Genomic DNA, 17,955 nt, shown 5'->3' with positions numbered 1-17,955 from the left:
TTTTTCTTAGTCTTTTACAGTAGTGGTCCTATGCAGTATTTCTCCTTTTGTGACTGACTAATTTCACTCAACATAATGTCCTCAAGGTTCATCCAATTTTTTATTTTTATCTTTCTAGACTCAACTCGAATGTATGGTTTGAAGCATTTTACTATTGCCCAAATTGTATCCTATGCATATGTTTGCTTTGTAGTCAGAGAATTTTGGATTTAAGTCTGTAGTAACTTTAGGGTTTTATCATAGGGACCCTTTGTCTTGCTGTTCTACTTACATTGTTGTTGTTGTTATGTGCCGTGGAGTCGGTTCTGACTCATAGCTACACTGCACAGGGTTTCCAAGGTTGTAAATCTTTGCGGGAGCAGAAAGCCTCATCTTTCTCCCATGGAACAGCTGGTAGTTTCGAACTGCTGACCTTGCGGCTCACAGCCTGATTCGTAACCACTACGCTACCAGAGCTCCTAAGTATATTATTTTTTCTCAGGTCACAGGTTGTTGTTTGTTGTTGTTAAGTGCCTTCAAGTTGGTTCATACTCATAATGACCCTGTTTCCATGGCTAGAAGGCAGGTTTGTTGTTGTTAAGTGCCATAGAGTCAATTCCTACTCTCATCAACCCTGTATAGGGTTTTAGAGGAGCAACTGATGGGTTTGAACTACCAACCTTGTGGTTCACAGTCCAGTGCTGATCCTACAGAAAGGCAGGTTAGAAACCAATAAGTATGATTTTTGAAAGATGTTTCTACTGACATTGTATATAAGATTAAGAAAATATCAGTTATTTACAGCCAAGGATATTGTTGCTTAGAATGCTTTTAAGTATTTTCAAGGTACTAGTCTCAATTTTATTACTTAATAGTAAGCATACCAAAATGGATGTCAGAAGGGACTTTGAAACTTGCTTTCCAGGAGATGCTAAATTAAATGCAAGAAATGTGAAACTCGAAGAGCTGAACAGATAATTTCAAAGGGCAGTCTGAAAAGGCAAAGTCAAATATTATAATGAAATGTGCAAAAGAACTGGAGCTAGAAAACGGAAAGGTTAGAACATGCTCAAAGTGAAAGAACTGAAGAAAAAATTTAAGTCTTGACTTGTAATATTGAAGGATTCTTTGGGCAAAATATTGAATGATGCAGAAAGTATCAAAAGAAGATTGAAGCTATATAGAGTCGCTGTATCAGAGAGAAATGGTCCATGTTCAACCGTTTCAAGAGGCAGCATATGATCAAGAACTGATGGAACTAAAGGAAGAAGTTCAAGCTGCCCTGAAGGGAATTGGCAAAAAATATGGCTCTAGATCCAGAGAGGGAGAGCGACTGTGTGCTGAAGCCCTGGGGGGTATCGGGGAAGGATTGCATGGAGGGGATTGTAACCATGGCAATGAGACGATATACGATAGAATGAATGTAAAACTAATGTTCTCCCAAGTAAACTATCACATAATTCACAATAAAACATTTAAGAAAAAAAATATATGGCTCTAGGAATTGAAAGAATATAAACTGAAATCTCAAGAAACTGACATAGGACTGAAGACACTTACTCATCTATGCCAGGAAATTTGGAAGACAGCCCCTGGAAGAGATACATATTTGTAGCCATTTCAAAGACAAGTGACTCAATGGAATGTGGAAAGCATCGAACGTTATTGTTAATATCACAGGCAAGTAAAATTTTGCTGAAGGTAATTAAAAAATGGCTGCAACAGTACATCAACAAGGATCAACCAGAAACTTGAGTTGGATTCAGAAGAGGATGTGGAACTAGGACTATCATTGCTGATGTCAGCTAGATCTTGGCTGAAAGCAGAGAATATCAAGAACTACACTTACTTGTGCTTTGTTTACTCTGCAAAGGCGTCTGATTGTGTGGATCATGACAAGCTATAACTTTGTAAAGAATGGGTATTCCAGAAGACTTGACTGTTCATGAGGAACCTGTACATAGACCAATAGACAGTTGTTTGACTCTAGACCAAGGAGATACTGAGTGGTTTAAAATCAGGAGAGGTGTGAGCCAGGATTGTATTATTTTACCATACTTACTCCATCTGTAGGCTGAGCAAATAGTCTGAGATGCTGAATTATTTGAAGACAAATTCTTCTGTAAGGTAAATTAACTGTAAGATAAGCACTGGGCCAGAAATCACAGCTTTTTGCTGCAGGAAATATATGTCTGTCCAGGAGCCTACACAGGGTTGCTATGAGTTGAAATCAACGAGATGGCACTTAATAGCAATATATTTAGGTGGAAATGTCTAGGTGTTTAAAATACTATAACATTTGTTAAGTATGTCAGTTTTTATATTACCCCACTGCCACTGAGTCAGTTCCAACTATTAGTGACCTTGTGTAGGGCTTCTGAGGCTGAAAATCGTAGCAGAAGCAGAAAGCTGCATTTCTATGACACAGTGGCTAGTAGATTTGAACTGCTGACCTTGCAATTAGTAGCCCAACATGTAACCCACTTTGTCATCAGGGCATCTACTTTTGATAATGGTTTGGAAAGTTTTTAAAATTGAAGTCTATCGCTGCATCTAAATTGTTGTTTTTGTTAAGTACCATCAAATTGTTTCCAATCCACAGTGACCCTGTATAGGGCTTCTGAGGGGCTGCCGGTGAGTTTGAACTGCCCATCTTTTGATTCAAGCTGACCTTGTGGTTGAGGGCTTATCCTACAGAGTGTCACACCAGGACCCCTGTAGAGATGAGATGGTAAATAACATCCTAGATATTACAGTGGTTTTTATATTCTAAGGAAACTGGTGGTGCAGCGGCTTAAGTGCTGGACTGCTAACCGAACAATTTCCAGTTTGTACCCACCAGCTGCTCTGCTGGGAGAAAGGTGAGACTGACTGTTCCCATAAAGATTAGACTGTCAGAAACCCTATGGAGCAGTTCTACTCTATCCCGTGGGGTCATTGTGGTGGTCCTCCCAAACTTAACCCTACCTCGGAGCATCTTAATCTTGAGTATTTAATTATTCTTATTAAGGAGAAGCTACATTTTATTTTAATTTCATTTACACTTCTTTTAATTTTTCTTCTGGGGAAAGATGAGAGAAGAAAAATAGCTTGAAAAACACAATTCTAGTCACCGAACTCAGTGAGCATCGGGGACTGTATCCATCCACCACAGCAGCCAGCCCCCGCATCCCCTGCATCTTCTGTCGCTGGTGGTGCTCATCGCTGTCCAGCCGATTCTGATTCATGGAGACCCGTTGTGTGCACAGTCTGTGTGGGACCTTTCAGAAACAATTTGCCAGATCCGTCTTCCCAGGTCTGGGTGGGTAGGAACAGCTTGAAGTTGAGTGCTTCACCATTTATGCCACCACTTTATCTAGTGTCTGATATTTAGTTTACATTAGATCATTTCTTCCTTGTTCATTCATTATTTGAAAAAATTGGGGAAGATTATCCAAGTGGAGGCAGCGTCATGCCTACATGTACAAGAAGGTGCAGTACATTTGGGAGCTTCATTTGTTCACCAGGGTTGGAGAGTGGGCCATGTCTCTGGCAGGAAGGTAGCATGGGACGAGAGTAGAGAGTGTGTAGAGTCTTGAAGAGCCATATTCAGATGAAGGGGAATAATTAAGAGTTGAAGGGATTTAAGCGAAAGGGTGACTAGCTAGGTGAGTGGTCATGCACTGGAAGGGTGGAACTGGCTGTAGGGAGGATGAATTGGAAGGACTAGATTGGGTGCATGGAGACCAATTCAAAGGATTTTGTGAAAATGTGGACAACAAAGAATAGGCATCTGAATGAGCCAGTAGTGGAAGATTCATTAAATTAATGTTTAAGAGGTAGAATTGACAGGAAGGACTTGGAGTCTAAAGTAGAGAAGGGAGACCCCACCCCAATTTTCAGGATTAGGTAATTTGCTGAACTTTTGGCTTAGCATTCAGTTATAACCTTTGTTTTCAGATTTGGCTTCAAAGAAAATGACTATGAACTTCAGTGACCTGATATATGTACTTTAGATGTGAGTGTTTAGTTTCTATGTGATAATTTGATAAAAATTCCTAGTCTTGAGGCTCATTTCAAATCTCAGTAATTTTGAGATCTGCATACAACTCTTTGCCTCCCTCTGGTGGCAGAAGATGTCCTAACAACAAGGAGAAAGAAATGGTAGCATTTAAAGAAATTTTTCCAAACATCTTAGTGGTATACTCATGACAGCTAAGACTTTCCAAAAGTTCATATGGCCGTATTGATGGGATGAATGGGTATGTCAGAACATTTTATAGCATCTTGAGTTGGAATCTCAACTTAATAATTTGTTTCGTTTTTATAGATTAGCATAGTGAGTAAAGAAACGTGCTGATTTTGATTCTACTGCTAGTTTTTTTTGTTTTGTTTTAAGTAGTATGTTGTTACTGTTAAGAGCCATCGAGTCGGTTCTGACTCACAATGACCCTGTTGTATAGGGTCTCTGAGAAGCGCTGGTTAGTTTGCAACAACAACCTTGTAATTCAAACCTAACTTGGGATCCAGTACTTATCCTACGATGTCGCAACAGGACTTAGTTTTTATGTTTTCATAATTTAATGGATATAATATTTTCTTACCTCATTTTAATATAGTTTTCTCTACATATCAAGTTCAAATAAGTAGCTAACTGGTTAGCTAATCCTTACCTCTTTTATAAAATGCTTGCTTTCTTTTCACAATTATTGTTGTTAAGTGCTATCAAGTGGGTTCCGACTCATAGTGACCCTGTATAGGGTTTCCAAGGAGCAACTGGTGGGTTTGAACTGCCGACCTTTTGGTTCACAGTCCACTTTGATCCTACAGTGGCATACCAGTCCACTTTGGTGTGGAACTCTTCTGGAGTTAATTGAGTGTGTTTTTCAACGCAGGTGGTTAAGCTTAATTTTTGTTAGCTTGTTATAGGCCAGAAAGCATATTATGGTTTTTGTTCGCTATTTAGCAAAGTATAACTTTTATTACTTATTTACTTTTAAAGACTAATGATTTGGATCACAAAAATTGTGTGTATGTGTTTTAACTTTGTGAAATGCTTTTTTAGATAAGCTCCGAAGAAGTATGCCTAATCTTGCCCGGATGCCAAGTACAACCACAGTTAATAGCAACGCTAGTTCTCCAGTCACCGTGCGTAACAGTCAGAGTTTTGACTCAAACTTGCATGGAGCTGGAAATGGAATTTCAAGAATACAATCGTGTAGTAAGTACAACTGTTAATGGTTTTGTAATTTGTAGTGAGTTGTAACAACATGAAAACTACTTACGGTTCAGTTCCTTCTTTCAATTGGAAGAACACTAAAGGAAATTTTTCTCCTGGTCTATGACTTTACTTTTTGTATTTATTTTACCCATGTCAACAACAACAATGCTAACAATAAATAATAATAATAAATTATATGTTATACTTTTTGTTCAAGGATCGCATTAGAGGCCCTAAATGGTGGTGTACTTATCCACTCATCTTACAAAATTAATTTGTTTTTTACCTATAGAGGCTTCTTTTTCCAACTGGCTTCTCGACACTTAATCTGAAGAAAGCACACTTATTTTAATGAGCTGTTACTTTGATAGCATTTTCCCCGTTAAATGAAGCTGAATTTTAGTGTGTCCTGAAAGTAGTTTTTATCTATTCCATTCAGTTTACCATACAATCCATCATTCATTTTCCATATGTACTTCCCAGCAATGTGTAGTGCTCCAATGTGTTAAACGTTATGTTTGTGTGTTTTAATTTGGGGCTGGGGCTGGGGTCCTTACAGATATTTTCCCACATATCTGCTCATGCTATCTATATAAGTTTTGGGGATTAAGTCTTGGACCAAGACTTAATTTTACAGTTTTCATGGTTGGAATGGATGTTAGTAATGGTATGTCAGCCAATAGAATTTTGCTTTATCACAAAGTGAAATGGGTACACACTATAGCAGAATCTTAGAGACTTCATTTTTCATTGAAATTTTTGAATACTCTACACATATAGAATCTTCATTGCATACATGGCATACATGTATTCACAAGCATACATTGACAGCGACCTTCCAGAGGCTCAAGCCAGATTCAGAAGAAGCTGTGGAATGAGGGATATCATTGCTGATGTCCGGTGGATCTTGGCTGAAAGGAGAATCAGAAAGATGTTCACCTGTGCTTTATTGACTATCAAAGGCTTTAGATTGTGTGGATCATGACAAGCTCTGGACAACATTGCAAAGCATGAGTATTCCGGAACACTTAATTGTGCTCATGAGGAATCTCCACCTGGACCCAGAGGCAGTTGTGCGAACAGAACATGGAACACTGAATCATTTAAAATTAAGAAAGGTGTGTGACAAGGTTGTATTCTTTCACCATACTCATTCAACCTGTATGCTGAGCAAATCATCTGAGAAGCTGGATTATATGAAGAAAAATATGGCAGCAGGATTGATACAACCTTGTTTGCTGAAAGTGAAGAGAACTTAAAATACTTACTGATGAAAATCAAAGAACACAGCCTTCGATGTGGATTGCATCTCAATGTCAAGAAAACAAAAATCCTCACCACTGGTCCAATAAACAACATTCTTATCAACCGAGAAAAGATTGAAATTGTCAAGGACTTCATTCTTCTTGGATCAACTATCAACACTCATGGAAGCAGTAGTCAAGAAATCAAACGTTGTATTGCATTATGCAAATTTGCTGCACAAGACTTTTTGAAAGTGTTGAAGAGCAAAGATATCAGCTTGAGGACTAAGGTGCACCTGACCCAAGCCATTGCATTTTCAATCACCTCATATGAATGTGAAAGCTAGACAGTGAATAAAGAAGACTGTAGAAGAAATGATGTTCTGTGTTATGGTGTTGGAGAAGAATATAGAAAGTGCCATGGGCTGCCAAAAGAACCAACAGATCTGTGTTGGAAGAAGAACAGCCAGAGTGCTCCTTGGAGGCCAGATGGCCAAACTTCGTCTCTCATACTTTGGACATATTGTCAGGAGGGACCAGTCACTGGAGAAGGATATCATGTTTGGTAAGGTGGAGAGGGTCAGAGAGAAAGACCCCCCAGCGAGATGGACTGGCAAAGTGGCAGCATCAGGGGGCTCAAACATGGCAACAATAGTGAGGTTGGCTCAGGTCCGGGTAGTGTTTCGTTCTGTTGTGCATAGAGTCACTATGAGTCGGTACTGACTTGTTGGCACCTAAAAACAACAACAACAACAACACTTATTTCAGAGTCCTGGTATGGCAACGTAGAGAAGTACTCGAATGCAAGGCAAGGTTCATTTAAACCACAGTGTAGGCAGTTCAAATTCATGAACCGTTCCTTGGAAATCCTATACAGGGTCACTATGGGTCGGATCTGACTTGACATCACTTAACAACAATAACACATATATCAACATTCCTATATAGAGAGCTCACCTATATGGACTTGACCAAAGCTAATTTTCTGAGGAAATATTTTCAAGTGATGCTAAACTAATAAAAACATAGATGCACACAGGAGTGTGTGTTTTTCTTCTCCTCACTTTCAAATATGCTTATTCTGCATTTGATTGGAGTCCTGGTGTGGTGCTACAGGGTCATGTGTTGAACCGCAAGGTGAGTTTGAACCTCATGTTCGGCGTTTCAAACTCATCAGCCTCTGCTCAGAAACCCTATACAGGGTCACTGTGAGTCAGAACTGACTAGATGGCACTAAACAACCACAACATTTGGTTAACTTCAAAATCAGTTCAATTGATTTAGGAAGTAGGATATATTTGCTTTTAACTGAATTTCAAATAATAGGCAGCAAAGACTTGCATTATTGGTAAACAGCAGTAATTTTGATTAAATTTGTAATTAATATTTTTCCTTGGGGGATGGCTCTTAAACTTTTATAATCTGCACAGTAGTCCATTGTGTTAATTTTAATGTTAGACAGTACAAAGTAGTGAACTAGTATAGTCCTGAAGGTTTTAGGAGTTCATAACTGGAGAGCTTTCTTCATTTTATGGATTTTGCTGCTGTTACAGATATGAGGGGAGTCCTGGTGTGGCACTGTGGGTTAATGTGCTGGACCACAAGATTGGTTTAAACCACAAGGTCGGTGGTTCAAATGCACCAGCCGCATGAACAGGTTTAGTCATGCTCCAGACTGAGATGGAAACCCTGTACTGATTCACTGTGGGTCAGAACCAACTCAAAAGCATTTAACAACAGCAGTCGAGATGAGGATAGTTAAGGCTGATTGAGTGCTTACTAGGCACCAGGTACTGTGTCTTGAGTGCTTTGCTGGGATTAACCCATTGAATCTTCCCCAGCAAACCCAGGTAGGGTGATCGATGTCATCGTGAATATTATTTAAGAAAAACAGAGTTCGTCTGTAGCACAAATTGTTAAGTGCTGGAGTACTAACTGAATGGTTAACAGTTCAGACTCACCCAGAGGCCCCTCAGAAGACAGGCAGCTGCTTCTAAGAGGCCACAGCCTTGAAAGTCTTGGGGAGAAGTTCTGCACCACACAAATGGAGTCCCCATGGGTTGAAATTCACGTGACAACATTTAACAGGGTTGCAGTGAGTCTGCAGTGAGTTGGAGTCGAGTGAGGATTGTCATCCTTTCTATAATTATAACTATTGAATTTTTTCCTCATTTTGTTTTTATGAAAACATTCCCAAAACACTAATGGAAAATTCTTAATTTCTTCCAAGCAAGCAAGCAAGCATTTATCCTGTGAGAGCTCGGAGATTATCAAATTGTTAAAGAAAAGGAGGCTATGCTCATAACAAGCTTCTAAATATAGTTGCTCATTGCTGTCAAATCTGTTCTGACTCACAGTGACCCTGTAGGACAGAGTAGAACTGCCTCATAAGGTTTCCAAGTGTTTGGGTTGTACGTACATTATGGAGGGCAGTAGTGGTTCAGTGGTAAAATCCTCGTCTCCCATGTAGGAGACCCTGGTTTGATTCCCAGTCAGAGCACCTCATCTGTGGCCCTCTGTCAGTAGAGGCGTTCTGCTATCAAGCTGAGCAGGTTTAGTCATGCTCCAGACTAAGATGGACAATCTGCTTCTGAAAATCAATCAGTGAAAACCCTATGGGTCCCAACTGTCTGATCTCATCATGCATGGGGCACCATGAGTCGGCCGCTGACATGAAGGCAGTTAGCAAAAACAGCATGTATATAGTATGTTGTTGTTGTTGTTGTTGTTATGTGCCGTGGAGTTGGAACCAACTCATAGCGACCCTGTACAGGGTTTCCGAGGGTGTAAATCTTTACGGGAGTAGAAAGCCTCATCTTTCTCCCGCGGAGCAGCTGGTAGTTTCGAACTGCTGACCTTGCGGTTCACAGCCCGAGTCGTAACCACTACGCTACCAGAGCTCCTATGTATATGGTATACTCTTGGATAATATAGGTTTTTCCAAATATACATTGACTAATTTGTGTAGTTGAAGTGTTCCCTCATATGCGTGTTATTTCCTCCTCTAGTTCCATCACCAGGACAGCTACAACACAGAGTCCACAGTGTGGGACATTTCCCAGTGTCTGCCCGACAACCTCTTAAAGCCACAGCTTACGTGAGCCCAACTGTTCAAGGCAGCAGCAGCAGCACGCCTTTATCCAACGGGTTACAGCTGTATTCCAACACAGGGATCCCCACACCAAACAAAGCCGCAGCTTCTGGAATAATGAGCCGCAGCGCACTTCCAAGACCTTCACTGGCAATAAACGGGAGTAACCTGCCTAGAAGCAAAATTGCACAGCCTGTTAGAAGGTAAGAGTCTGTGGTTGCTTGATTGCTTACATAACTTTATTTCTAGTTTAAAGTGGAAACTGGACTTTTCGTTGGCTCGGTTTAACCTTAGTTCATGACTCTACTCTTTTATGTCTGCCTTGCGTCCTCCTACCTTTGGCAAGCAATGGGGTGGGGTCCTTCTGTGGGTAAATCCCCTCCTATTGAGTCTCCTCTGCTTCCTCGCTCCCACTTCACTTCCCTCCTGCTGTGCTGTTTGCTTTTGCTTCAGTTGAACAGCTCAACTCGGTCCCCAGGCAGGGCTTTTGTACTATTCTGCCCCCAAGTTGTTGGCATGGCTTGTTCCTTCCTCTCCATTCTAGATCTTTGCTCAGATGTCACCACTATCCAAAATGACAATTGCTATGAGATTTGCCACACCTCCTCATTTCCCTTTTCTTGCTTCACCAGCCCCATCCCTCCTCACTCAGCATTATCACAGTATTATTACAAATGACATGGCCTACTTCTTATCTTATTAATATCTTTCATATTGTTTGCCATTTGTTGTTTGACTCTCCTGGCTGGAATGAAAGCGCCACAAGGGTGGACTTGCAAATTCTTTTGCTCGTTGGTAGAAGCCTAGTGCTAACAATAGTGTCCAGCACAGGGTGGTGTTCTTAGGTGCTGTCTAGTTGATTTCTACTCTTAGCAACTTCATATGACCATGTACAACTGCCCCCTGGAGTTTCCTAGGGTAGGATCTTTACAGGAACAGATTGCTACTTCTTTGTACTAATGAGTGACTACTAAGTGGGCTTGAACCACCAACCTTTTGGTTAGCAGCTGAGCTCTTAATTATTGTGCCACCCCGCTCACTGGGTCTCAAATACTTGTTGAATTTGTCCGTTTTGATCAGTGTGGGAAGATTTGTTAGACGCACTTGTGTGTGCACACGTACAACTTCCTCCCACACTCACGATGTAAATAGCACCTGGGTGATACTGATCTAGAACTTGATCAGCTTTTGTTGCTAAGTTAAGTTTGACCCAGAGAAAACTTTTTTTTTTCCCTTCAGAATTCCAGATTATTTACAGGGGGCATTTTAGACCAGTTTACAATAACAACACGCCCTTCTTGAACTGGACATCCTTGAAGATCTTACAGTAAATAATAGTAATAATACAGACAAGTGGATTGGGGAGAGATTGGAAGATGAGAAGAAAGACATCATAACTAGAGATCACTCTTAAAAGAGTAGGATTTGATGCAGAAAAGGGGTGGAACTGTGGTAAAAGCTGTAAAGGGATATGGATACTCATTCTTTTTCTCCTTATGTGGGGTATGTATGAGGGAGCTTCAAAAAGTTCGTGGAAAAATCCATTGTATTTCAATTCCATTTTTTCACATACTTTTTGTAGGCCCCCTGTTAGAGTTTTGCTTTTTATCTTTTGATGAGGTGCTCAGGTTTTAAAATAATAATCTATTGCAAAACACACAAAAGTAATAAGTACCCATAATCTCACTACCCAGATAGCAGTCATTTTACACATATTTGTTCAGTAAATTCTGGCTTGTTCTCGCTGATTAAGTGTCAAGCAATGCTGTCATGTTTGGAATTAAAGAGAAGCACCTTGTTTGATGTACATAGGTTATAATGGGACAGACTCAAACACATGGGTATATATGTGCCATTGTTTATTTAAGATGAAATCCAGAAGAATAATTTCTAGCTTAAATGCCCATTTATCCTTGAAAATACATTTCCAAACTACCTATGTGGAAAGGTTGTCACTTTTAGACCACATGAGAATGTTTGTTTTCCAAACTTAAGCAAATACTGGATATGATCATTCTTTTAAAGTTCTTTTCCAATGTGTCTGGCAAATCTTTCTCTGTAATAATGTTGAGAATTTATTCATGTTAATTTGCTACATTGATTAGCTATTTGGCATTGCTTCAGAGAAGCAGCCATTTATATTTTTACTATTGGTGAGTTTATTTTTTTCTTTCTAACTTTTAAATGTTTTTCATGCATTAAAGATACTCATCATTTGTTATTTATGTTGCAAATTCATGTTGGCACATAACAACATACAAGGCACTATGCTATGAACTTGGGACAGGACTTTTGAGCATGGTGTTCATACCTTATGTTGTTGTTAAGTGCCATCGAGTTGGTTCTGACTCATAGCGACCCTGTATAGGGTTTCGGAAGAACAGCTATTGGGTTTGAACTGCTGACCTTGTAGTCTTTCCTATAGCACTACATCAGGACCTCCTGTTCTTACCTAGACATGTGAAATCCAAGGTTCTCCTGGTGAAGTTCCACTAGTTTCTCATTGTGGGAGGGTAGATCAAAGTTATAGGCTTTATGAGATTATTAATGATAATAATAATCCCTTTTCTCATCCTCGTTATAGTTTCCTTCAGCCTCCAAAGCCACTGTCTTCACTCAGCACTCTGAGAGATGGAAACTGGAGAGACGGTTGCTATTGATGCAGTTTTGATGTACCCGTGAAGAATGAGGAGGAAGGAAAAAATGAGGGTTGTGTTACCCAGCTGGCTGGGTAACATTGGATGTTGGGATATTCTTTCCCTTTTGCATTTTAACATATTTACTGCATTGTTTTTCAATGGACCAATCACCAGAGACTAATTGTTGCACTTCAGTATTTGCCTGAGATACTGCAACACTCTCAAATCCCTGGTTGCGGTATTGTGACACTTAGATCTAGAAAGTTTTTGCAGACTGCTATGTACCTGAATACTTTTTGAGAGAATTAAGATGTATCAGTAATGCTTTGCCATATGAGTTTTTTCAAAGTAGCCTGTTCAATTTACTTATGTGTGTTCTAGACATCTTTCCATTACATGTTCTGTATTTTAATACATTGCATATTTACAACTAGGCTCTATAACTTATGTTTTTAAATTTTAATTTTCTTTTTATAGTTTACAGGATTTTATTTTTTGCACCTATTTCTTTTTACACCTATGTGAACCACTATGGAACAACTTAAAATTTTGTGCCATAAAAATATTTTTGTGGTAAGGTACTATTTTTTTAGCTCTCGGGGATATATCAGCAAAAATACACCATACAGTTTGAGAGATATAACTTCACATTCAATGAGCACAAAGTCTCCTGAAGCATTGGAAGGGATTGCCAGACAGCAGAGTTAAATGGTCTTGTCTTTTTATTAATTTATTGTCATACGTGAGTTTCATATTTATACCGGCATCATAAGCTCATTGCACTTAAAACCTGCAATGTTTGCTACTATTCCACGATTGGTTTTTTTTCAATACTTTATTACAAAGGATGAAACTGTAATGTTTTATTAATATGGCTTCTGGAAATGGATGCATTTTAAAGCAAATAAATCTTTTGATAGACCTTTTACAAAATCCATTTGCACTAATGAATGCTTTCTTATGGTATATGACTTAATATTTGTTACTGTGTATACTGCTGTTTTGGAATGTTCAGAAATAAAGATTCTATTTCAGCAATATCCGGTCCTGAATGAATGTACCGTATAAAATTTCACTAAGGAACTCTGGTAACATAGTGGTTATAAGCATATTTGTAAAACCTACTTCTGATTTCTCTAAGACAGTTCTAATGAGAAATTTGAGGTCTTAATTTTATAATGAGGTTTAACAAATCCCGTTTAGAAAGGCCATTAAAAGTATCCTAGAACTCATTTAGGGATGAACACTGTCAACTGAGCTTTTCCTATTTTATGGGGTAAAGTGTTTTCTTTTAGTTATGTATATATGTATAACAAAATATTTGCCCATTCAACAATTATACCATGTAATTCAGTGGCACTCACTGTAAGTTCAGCATGCTATGTGGTCCTTCCCACTATTCTTTACAAAATGTTGCCACCACGATTATCAGAAGCTCAGTGCACACTAAGCAGTGACTTTCTGGAGTCCCATTTGAAATTTTTTCCCACCAGCAGTAAAACAGAAAAGCACCATCAATCACATCTGGTACATGGTTAGAAACGTTTCACCCAAAGGTGCTGTGGGAAGTTAGGTAAAGGGTATCATGTTGGCTTTGTCTAAAATGGAATGTTACCTGAAATTACTAGAGATTTTTATTTAAAAGTGTGCCTTTGAATATAATTGTACCACTGGTTTTCAAATAACTTGCACTTTAAATGAAATGTGGGCTAGAGGAGGCGATGCTAAAACAAAAAATAATATTTAGTAAGCAGTCCTTTAGTGATAAGAATGGTGCTAAAGATTTTGTATACCTTTGTTTCATTTTATTCTTACAGCCACCTAATGCTGTTGTCAACATTTTAAAATTGGAGACTGAGTCTCAGAGGACTAAACATTTACCTAGTATATTATGATCAAACTGACTTTTGAATCTGGTTTTATATGAACTCAAAGTAGTATTTTTGTGTAGCTCTGTAGAGTAAGCACTGGACTGCTAATCACAAGGTTGGTGGTTCAGTCTCTCCAGCTGCTCCTTGTAAACCCTAGTCAAGGTCACTATAAGCCAGAACCGACTGAAGGCACTTAGCATTGACAACAACAACAATTATATTCTACTGAGGAAATGAATGGGTGTGATTCGTTTTCAATTTAAATAAGCTCATTTATATTTTAAAAATCTACTCAGCCTTTGTAATACATAAGTGAAAAGAAAATGCAAAAGCAGAAAAACAAAGATCCTTACATATTGGGTTTTCCATTCTAGTTAGAGGGAGAGACTAAACCATAAATTTAACAAGAAAATCACTGTTTGCTAGGAAGTTAAAAATTTTGTGATCATTGTAAAGGGAGGTAAAAAAATTAGCATGGGGCAGAGATCACACTATTAAATGGAGGGGGGGATGGCATCTGGTGAGATTTTATTGAAGAGTTGAAACTTGAGCAAAGACTTGTAGAAGACTGAGCCAGTCCTAAAGATATTTTAATGTTTTTCAATCAGTTTCACAGAACATAAAATGGTTTGACAATTTGTATAATTCTCCCAAGGGTAATACATAATAATTGTCATTTTAAATGTCTAGGAGAGAATCTAATAGGTTAACATACAATGGATGCCTTAGGACAATGGGTCTCAAAGTTGGATCCCCATTTTAGAAGTTGCCTATAAAACGTTGTAGTTACCTAGACTGTTGTTGTTATGTGCCATGGAGTCAATTCCGACTCATAACAACCCTGCCCAGGGTTTCCAAGGAGCAGCTGATGGGTTTGAACTGCTGACCTTGTGCTGATCCTCCAGCGCCATTACTAGAACTGTATGACTGTGAGAACTGATCTGTAGCCATCCATTGCTCAGAAAGACATGTTTAAACACATTTTGTTTGGAATAAACTTGTGCATGTCTGACTGGAACCCTAGTAGCAAACCTTTTGATTCACCTGTGTATCTTCTTACTATGTAATTTGCCTTTATATTCCCTTAATGCGTGTGTGTTTTAATGATGAATAGAATGATTTATTTTAATGTAATATGTCAATATCTTCTTAATCAAGAGCTTCTGTGTTTTGTTTCAGGAATAGTTCTTTAACTTGAGCTAATGAATATCTTCTCTCTAGTCTAGAAATTTGATTATTTTGCTTTCCATATAGAGGTTTATGGAGTCCTGGTGTGGTGCTGTACAATAAGTGCTGGACTGCTAACCACAAATTAGTGGTTCAAACCCACCAGCTGCTTCTTGGAAACCCTATACAGGGATGCTATGAATTGGAACAGACTTGATGGCACTTAACAACAAAAACAACATATAGGCTTATAATTCATTTATATGTGATTTTTGTATAGTGTGAGGTTGCATTACAATTGCTATTCTTTTAAAACATGTGTTAGACTTGAATTACTAATATTTTCTTTAGGATTCTTAACCAATTTTTATGAATGAAATTGATCAGTAATATTCCTCTTTTAAATTATTACTATTAGGTTTTAGAATGAAGATAATATTAATTTTATAAAATGAATTAGATGGTATTTCGTCTTGATTTGAAAGAATTGGTGTAGTAGAGTTATTTCCTTCTTATATATTTGATAGCTGTCTATGATAAAGCCATCTGGGCCTGGACACCAGGGTAAGTCATATTTTTGTGTGGCTGCTATGTCTAGTCATTCTATTACTAAGAGAGTTGTGATAATACCTCAGACCATGATGGTGAATATGTCCATTTCTCCTGATCATTCTGTCAGATTTTGTCTTATGGCTTTTGAGGCCATGTGATTAATATATACATATTTGATGCTGGTGGTGGTGCTGTAGAGTCAGTTCCGACTCATAACAACCCTGTATAGGGTTTCCAAGGCTGTAAATCTGTATGTAAACAGAAAAGCCTCATCTTTAGGTATATTTTATCTTCCTGTCGGACTTAATCTCTTATTGCTCGAATTTTATTCCCTCCCACTCCAATTCCTTGAAGTAGATTTTTCTGATATTAAATAGCTGTATCAGATTTCTTTTAGTGTTTAATAGATATAGTTTAAAATATATTACTTTCAAGCATTTAAGTTTCTGTTAAACAGTGTATAGTTCAGTTTTTAAAATCTAGTATGACATTCTTTGCCTTTCAATTTGCATATTTTAGCCACTAATATATAAATTGAGTACAGCTCCCGGCTATGAATGATATCCTTCCTAACCATGTCTTTAAAAAATTTGTTAGGGCTTCAAACTGGTTTTTCCCAGTTCAGTCATGGCAGAGGAAGTGTCACCAAAACAGACCTGGATTTTTAAGTTATGGTGAACTGGAAAGATAGCAGGAATGGAAAAATTACAGGTTGAAGCTTTGCTAGAAATTTAATCTCCTTATGGAAGAAAGGAGCCCTGGTGTGGTGCTGTAGGTTAATGCGCTGGACTACAAAGTCGGTTTGAACTGTGAGGTCGGTGGTTCATGCTCCCCAGTTGCTCCTCAGAAACCCTATACAGACAGGGTCGCTATGAGTCGGAACCAATTTGACGACACTTAACAACAACAACAAATGGATGAAAAGCAGTGTACCGGCTGTATAGCAATCGTGAGTCATGTTTTAGGATTTTGAGGACAAGCCAAAGCAAGGCTGCCCCACTCAAAGATGGCGGCTGACCACTGTACTTTGAATGTCATTTTACAGTCTTTCCAATAATCCAGTCACACCCATTAGGCTCCTAAAGGGGCTCACTACATCTCTCCTTAGTCTCCAAGGCTCTGACTTAAATTTTTCCCATTCTGGGTAACGTGCTGAAGCTGCCAAATTCTAAAACTTTAGGTTTGTTCTTGTTTCAATTCGCTGGTCATGACAGGACTGCATTAAAGGGCAAGTAGAGTGTTTGCTTGCATCCACAATCAATGATCATGAAAGCAGGTCCAACTCATGGTCTTTTCAATTACTTCATAAGGGTGTGAAAGTTGGCTGGTGAATAAATAAGGAAGACAGAAGAATAAATTTAAATTATGATTTGAATTATGGTGTTGGTAAAGAATATTGAAAGTAAAGTACCATGGGCTGGAAGAAGAACAAACCAGTCTGTGTTGGATGAGTACAGTCAGAATGCTCCTTAGAGCTTCGTCTCTCATTCTTTGGACATGCTGTCAGGAGGGTACAGTCTCTGGAGAAGGACATCATGTTTGATAAGTCAAGGATAAACAAAAAAGTTTGGAGACTACTATGAGATGGATTGGCACAGTGGCAGCAACAATGGGCTCACACATAACCACAATTGTGAGGATGGCACAGGACCAGGCAGTGTGGTGTTCTGTGGTACATAGGGTCACTATGAGTCAGAACTGACTCAATGATGCCTAACGAGAAGGTGGCTATATATCAGACAGTCATAATCCAAGGATGGCCTGTATTTCAATTTAAAGGTACACTTTAGACCTTTCTGTTTGTTGTCTCTGTTTCTTTTGTGTATATTTTTTAGTTTTTCAAATCATAATATTTTCTTCCTGTTAGTTTGAAAGCTATAAACAAATTCTCTTTTGCTGTTTGTTGTTGTTGTTGTTGTTTTGTTTTTAAACACACATGAAATTGTATTTTTCATCCTGAACCTATAAAAGAATATTACTCTTTTACCATCTTTCAAGGCAACTCAGAAGATTATGGTAGCTCTGTATGATAAGCACAGAACTGCAAACTACAAAGTCAGTGATTAGAACCTACCAGCCACTACACAGGAGAAAGATAAGGCTTTCTGCCGCAAAGATTTACAACCTCAGAAATCCTTTACAGGGTTGCTATGAGTTGGAATATCCTTATGGCACTTAACAATAACAACAACAAATGCAATATAAATGCTGC

The 17,955-nt window shown here is 38.5% G+C and overlaps 1 protein-coding gene across 4 annotated transcripts in view; it reads left to right on the top strand.

Moving 5' to 3' along the window:
- SLAIN1 (SLAIN motif family, member 1) overlaps positions 1 to 13,191 on the top strand; it is a 73,824-nt gene extending 60,633 nt beyond the window's left edge. For 2 of the 4 annotated variants that reach the window (XM_006832022.1, XM_006832025.1), the window contains 3 exons: positions 5,024 to 5,179; positions 9,432 to 9,717; positions 12,099 to 13,191. In XM_006832022.1, coding sequence (XP_006832085.1) covers positions 5,024 to 5,179; positions 9,432 to 9,717; positions 12,099 to 12,174 — 518 coding nt within the window. In that variant the 3' untranslated portion in view covers positions 12,175 to 13,191. The remainder of the gene's footprint in view (positions 1 to 5,023; positions 5,180 to 9,431; positions 9,718 to 12,098) is intronic. The other 2 variants (XM_006832023.1, XM_006832024.1) reach the window with 2 other exon arrangements.
- Positions 13,192 to 17,955: the final 4,764 nt, after the last annotated feature.

This window comes from Chrysochloris asiatica, unplaced genomic scaffold (genome assembly GCF_000296735.1).
Source record: "Chrysochloris asiatica unplaced genomic scaffold, ChrAsi1.0 scaffold00005, whole genome shotgun sequence".
NCBI classification, from domain to species: Eukaryota; Metazoa; Chordata; class Mammalia; order Afrosoricida; family Chrysochloridae; genus Chrysochloris; species Chrysochloris asiatica.
The sequence above is the reverse complement of the archived record's forward strand: the minus strand, read 5'-3'. Positions and strand labels throughout refer to the sequence as shown.